The sequence below is a fragment of the Neophocaena asiaeorientalis genome, unplaced genomic scaffold (genome assembly GCF_003031525.2).
Source record: "Neophocaena asiaeorientalis asiaeorientalis breed wild unplaced genomic scaffold, Neophocaena_asiaeorientalis_V1.1 scaffold106, whole genome shotgun sequence".
NCBI lineage: Eukaryota > Metazoa > Chordata > Mammalia > Artiodactyla > Phocoenidae > Neophocaena > Neophocaena asiaeorientalis.
Genome location: NW_020172597.1, coordinates 654,742 through 660,432, shown reverse-complemented (window position 1 = coordinate 660,432; position 5,691 = coordinate 654,742). Strand labels below are relative to the sequence as shown.

At 60.6% G+C, this 5,691-nt stretch overlaps 2 protein-coding genes across 2 annotated transcripts in view; both read right to left on the bottom strand.

Annotated features, from left to right (window-relative positions):
- ADPRS (ADP-ribosylserine hydrolase) overlaps positions 1-1,232 on the bottom strand; it is a 5,715-nt gene extending 4,483 nt beyond the window's left edge. The window contains exon 1 of the mRNA XM_024738889.1: positions 1,007-1,232. Coding sequence (XP_024594657.1) covers positions 1,007-1,220 — 214 coding nt within the window. The 5' untranslated portion in view covers positions 1,221-1,232. The remainder of the gene's footprint in view (positions 1-1,006) is intronic.
- Positions 1,233-1,904: 672 nt separating this feature from the next.
- Positions 1,905-4,682, bottom strand: TEKT2 (tektin 2). The gene is made up of 9 exons (XM_024738885.1): positions 4,527-4,682; positions 4,318-4,443; positions 3,935-4,140; positions 3,274-3,417; positions 3,084-3,198; positions 2,797-2,904; positions 2,528-2,671; positions 2,287-2,366; positions 1,905-2,118 (listed from the first exon to the last, which is right to left on the bottom strand). The coding sequence occupies exons 1-9, from the start codon at positions 4,680-4,682 to the stop codon at positions 1,905-1,907; spliced, it is 1,293 nt and encodes a 430-aa protein (XP_024594653.1).
- Between the last annotated feature and the right edge of the window lie 1,009 nt (positions 4,683-5,691).

The following is a 5,691-nucleotide window of genomic DNA, read 5'->3' as shown; positions in this document are numbered from 1 at the left end:
TAATCAGTTGCTTCATCTTGAAAATTTTTTTTTTTTTTTTTGCGGTAGGCGGGCCTCTCACTGTTATGGCCTCTCCCGCCGCGGAGCACACGCGCAGGCTCATCCGCCATGGCTCACGGGCCCAGCCGCTCCGCCGCATGTGGGATCTTCCCGGACCGGGCACGAACCCGTGTCCCCTGCATCGGCAGGTGGCCTCTCAACCACTGCGCCACCAGGGAAGCCCTGAAATTCTTTTCTTGAGTTTTGTTGTTACCCATCTCCTTCTGCTTCTCCTCCTATAAAGTGTTTCCTTCTCTAGCTCCTTTTCCTCCTCCAGGGCTCCGGGTGTGGCCCCTTTTTCTTACTATTCTACCTGCTCTCCAAGAAGAATCATCCGCAGCCGGGATAGTGCGCTGAGATCTGGTGATGAGTTGACTGCACAGGGAGGGAGAGGCTGAGGGGAGAGAGCTTTACAGGCAAAGGGACAGCAGTACATGCAAAGGCCTGAGCTAGAGGAGGCACGAAGCGAGAGGAAGTGCAGCGCAGACAGCAAGGCCAAGGGTGGTATAAGGTGAAACTGGAGACGCAGGCGAGGGCCGGCCATGTAGGGAACATTAAGGAGTTTGGCTATGTCCTAAGGGTAATGGAAAATTACTGCAGAGATTCATGAGGGGAGGCCGCGATAAGATCTGCTTTCAGAAGTGCCCTCCAGCTGCGTGGAGATGGACTGGTGGCCAACTGACTCGGGAGACCCGGGTAAAACGCGTAAAATGGGTAAAATCGGCAGGGACTTAAGTATTGGACTAGGCGCAATCTAGGCGTGGCTTGCACGGCTTGGAGGTCTGTGTAGCCAAGCCCCGGGCTGGCGAACGTTCGGGACGAGACGTGTGAAGACGGGGCTCGGATTTGGACACGCTGAATCCAAGGTGCCCGCGGGTCGTGCTGAGCGGGCCCCTCCGGCCGCTGTCCCCTCCCTGCCTGAGTCCCTCGCGGCTCCCCGGTGCCCAGTGCGCCCGGCCCCGCCCACCTGTCCGCGCGCTCCCCGGCGAGCCGGGGTCCGGCTCCAGGTCCTGGACCCGACGCAGCACTGACGTCAGGTCGACGGTGTCGCGCGCCTCGTAGACGGCGCCCACGCAGTCCCCGAGCAGCGCGCCCGCCAGGCAGCCGCGGAAGCGGGAGAGGGAGCGAGCCGCCCCAGCCCCTCCGCAGCCTGCCGCCGTCATCACCGCAGCCGCCGCCATCCGCGCGTACCAGCCGCCACTTCCGGTGCGGCCCGCGCGCGCCCCACCGCGCGGCTTCCCCGGCCCCACAGCGCCGCCCGGCGGCCCGGAGTCGCAGCTGCCCCGCGGGTGACAAGGGGCGGTCCCGCAGCCCTCGTTTCGATTGGGCCCGGCCTCTGTATTTAGCCCGCGTTTCCCCGACCTGTAAACGGCGTCACAGGCAGGCGGGACGGCCACTAAAGGGTCCCCGAGGGCTGCGCACTGAGCCAGACCTTTGGGCCACTGTCCCCACGGTCGGCCAGCCGTGCCACAGCAGCCCCAGCTCGGGTCATTCAGTCCTGGGCGGCCACCCCCAAGCCCTCCCCCTGTCACCCTAGCCCCCTCTGGGCCTCCCCTAGGCGTCAAGAGGGCACGCAAGGGTCCAGCTGGGACAGAGCTGGTTAGAGATCACGGCGCTGGAGCCCAGGGTGCTGGCCTAGCCCAGAGAAGGGCATGGGATTGGGAACATGGAGCTTGAGGGATGATGTTACCATCTTTGCTCCTCCGTGCACAGGAGAGCCAAGAGCCCTCTCCCCGCTGGCTACATGCAGGGCTAGCAAAGAACCGTCCGGACTGAGAACCCCCGACCTTTATTAGATTCGTTCTCTCCACTGCCCTCCCTCTTTCATTTTCCACCAGCCTTCCCCTCCTCCCTCAGCCCCCTCGCTAGGTTAGCTCCAGCTGGCAGGTTTTGAGTGGACTCAGGGTGCGGTTTGTGGTGCGGGTGAAGGTGTCCACCTCCGGCACAAACTTCTCAGCCGGCATGGTCAGCTTCCGCCGGGTGTCCATGCACTTGGTGTCCAAGAGCATGGAGTTGGCCTTGCAGGCGATGTCAGCCTGCAGCCGGGCCAGATGCTGGTACAGGGCGTCCAGAGCATCCCTGGGGAGGAGGGATTAACAGCCCACCACCCCGGGCGTGAGGCTGGGAGGTCAGGGCTGAGCTCACCAGCCTTGAGTCAGGAAGACAGCGGGGGAAGCTGGCAGGCAGCAAGGGACCCCAATGGTGGGAGGTGTCTCCCCGCCCCTCCTGCCCACTCCCCAAACCTACTGTGCCTGCGCCAGCTTCTGCTTCAGAGCAGCAGTGGTGGCCTCTAACTGCTGGGCCTCCTCAGTGAGGCCGCACTGTGCCTGGAGGCAGAGGGGCAGGTTGGGAGTCCAGGTCAGCCACACTGTCCTTCTGCCCACGGGTCTGGGGGCTGCCCTGCGCCAGCACCCCTGCTTCACCAGGGAGTGAGTCATCCTGAGGAACCTTAGCCAGGGGCCCATGCCCCGCTGGGGTGCCCTCGTACCTGGTCCCTGCAGAGTTCCATGTTGGGCCGGTAGGTCCTGGTCTCTAGCCGGGTGTGGCATAGCTTCAGGTTCTGTAACTTTCTGCGCAGATCCTCCTCCAGATGCCGGATGTCCTCCTGCAGCTCGGCAATCTCCTCCAAGGTCTGCAGGGACAGAGTGACTGGTCTCCACCTGGTGCACCCAGTCCGGGGCTTCCTGGCAGGGCATCAGGCTCCTCATCCCACAGCAGGAAGTCCAGGCCCCAGGAGACCAAACGGAGAAGGCTCACATTCTTCTCTTGCCACTTGAGCTCACTGTACACTTTCTCCATCTCCCACAGCCGCTTCCTGAAGGCAAATTCCGTTGCAACCCTCTGGGCTTCCAGTTCGTTGTTGGTCTGAGGACAGAAAGTAGGCAGGGCAAGGGGAGGGTATACGCTCTGGCCAGCTGAGGATGTCGCTCAGGTGAGGGGTGGGATGCCACATGGCTGACAGGGAACAAAAGACAAGGGCTTGAGTGCATGCTGGGGCCATCTCTTAGCCATGGAGGATCGGGGTAGGGGGAGTGGTCAGTCACCTTGGCAATAGTTAGGGCGATGGCCTCCCTCAGCTCTATGGCCCCTTTCATCTCAGCCTCTGCTCGGTTCTTGTTGAACTGACTGCGGTCATCCCACTGCTGGAGTGTGGTGGAGCTGCAGGTGGCAGGAAATAATCAGAATATGGCCTCTGCGGGGAGGAAGAGAGACTGAATGAAATGCCCTTCTTACCCGTTGGGGACACGTGTGGGATTAATCTTCAGAGAGATGTTCGGGGACTTGAGGTTGAGAGAGAAGCAGCCTCTGTCAATGTCCACTGTCTCCATTTTGCCCCGATGGTCAGAGTTGAGCTGCTGTCGGACTTCCTGCAGGAGGCTGGGGACAGAACAGACTGGATCAGGAGCCATACCTCCAAGGCCCTGGAACGCAGCCCCCATGGTACTGAAGGGACAAGGAGGGATGGGAAAGCTGAGGTGACAATGGAGCTGCCGTTGCAGCTGAGACATATATAGGCACAGCTGGATGAGCTCCCCACAGACAAAATTATGGCACCAAGTGCTTGTACACACCCACAGGGCACACTCCAGTAGCTACGCTCACAGGGCTCACACTCCCAGCAAGTCGGGGTGGCGGCACATGGGCTTCAGCTCTCATGCTTCCAATAAACTGATAATGGCTGCCTAGAGCAGGTTCATGAGAAGTATTCTGAGACCACGTCCAGGTGGTGCAAAAAGTACTACGATCAGTGGGTGAGTGGTTTCTGCCATGGGCACGGCAGGGGCAGAAGGCAGCCTGAGAGCCAGTGACTTGTAACCCACGATACACATGTTCTACATTTAAAACACAGCCTTCAAAGGCGGGTGAACGTGCGAATGACGTATCTCTCTCTTACCAGAGCTTCTCAAAGGCCTGGCTGATCTTCTGTTGCAAGGCCTTCTTGGTGGCTTCAGTGACCTCTACCTCTTTGTGCAGCTCTTCCTCCACGGGGTCCTTCACCACATCAATGTCACGCCGACTCTCCCGCAGGGTCAGGCACTCAATGGCCACATCCAGAGGCAGGTTCTTGGCCTGCAGGTTTTGCTCTGCTGACTCCTTCATCTAGAAAAGAGAGGGCACAGGAGGCTGGTGGGGCCATCCGCTGGGAAGCAGCTCTCATCCCCACTTAGGCCAAGTGACTCTGATGGACATGCCACCAAATACCCTGACCCGGAAGAGGGGAGGAAGAGGGAGGTCCTTGCAGGCAGGGTCTCCTGGCACCCTGCCCTGGCTCCCTGCCTGTGTCAGGGCGTCGATCTCAGCATCTAAATCCGTCAGACACTTGTCCAGCATCTCCTTCCACCGGTTGACAGTATCAATCCTCTCTGCCAGTCGAGTCCTATTGTCATGTTCGTCCCAAATGGTCTGGAAGAGACAGAGCCAGATAAAGAGGTTGTCGGGAGTTGGGGGCTATCCCTTTCCCACCCAACTGGGCTCCGGCCCCCAACCTGGTTGTTGGTCTCATTGCAGAGGACCTGGGCCTCCTGGCGGATCTGGTGTGAGGCATCTCGCTGCCGCTCAGCGTTAGTGGACAACAGGTAGCTGTTGGTGTGCCAGTCCGGCAACTGGAAACGTGGACTGGGCTTGACACTCAGGGTGGCCATGGTGCAGGAGCCGAAGGCTCAGGGATCCCAGGCCTGTTCCAAGACACCCACCTCTGCTGGAGGGAGCAAACAAGGCTGCAGGAGACCACTGAGGAAAGCCTTTCCTGGATCAAAGCCCCTCCAAAGGATATACTCCTGTCCGTTTCGCTCCAAGCCCCTTCCTGCTGGAAGCCTGCTTGGAAACAGCACTCCCTACACTCAACTTCGTGTGAGGCATTAACTAAGTTTCCTCCCACCCATCCATCCACAGACACAAACTGCTGGACCCTACAGGTCCTGGAGCAGGTGAAAGGGGATAATGGGGCTCCTCGGTGTGCGTGCGTGCGCGTGTGTGTGTGTGCATGTGCGTGTGCGTGTGTGTGTAGTGCCAAGTGCTCGGCGGGGCTGAAGAAGGGGGGGGGCAGGTAGCAGGAAAAATAGCCCTTAATCCAGTTTCCACCACTACTTCCAGTAACCAAGTCCTGTGCAACTTTCTTTGCTTTCCCTGCCCCAGCTTTGGGCTAGGGCCCTGCGGGATCTTAAGAGAAGGAACCCTATCCCCATCCAGAGAGGACCGGCTTGTTTCGAAGGGGCTTCGAATTGGCACTAGGGAATTGGTGGTGGGGGGCTGGTCCCCTCCCCACCTGGGTCATATTCCCTCCCTCTGCCCTCTGCTGGAGGAGGAGGAGCGGGTGTGTGAGGGGCCCCAGCGGGAGGAGCTGCGGTTTGTCTAGTTCCAGCCCAATCCCTCCCTTCCCCTCCCAGGATAATCATCTTCAGTTTAAATTAATACCCCGGCGCAGAGAAAGGAGCGGGAGCGGGTGAGCACCTCCCCACCCCTGTCCCCTCCTCCTCTCACCTTCCCAGCGCGCACTTCCGCCTCCCTTCGCCGGCTCCTCTGTTAAGCGCCCCCGGTTGCTAGGCACCCCTACTCCGCGCGCGGGTCATCACAGCCCGCGTTCAGCTTGGTCACCGCCGGGCGGCGCGGCGGCGGCGGCGGCGGCGGCGGCGGCGGCGGCGCCGGGGCCCA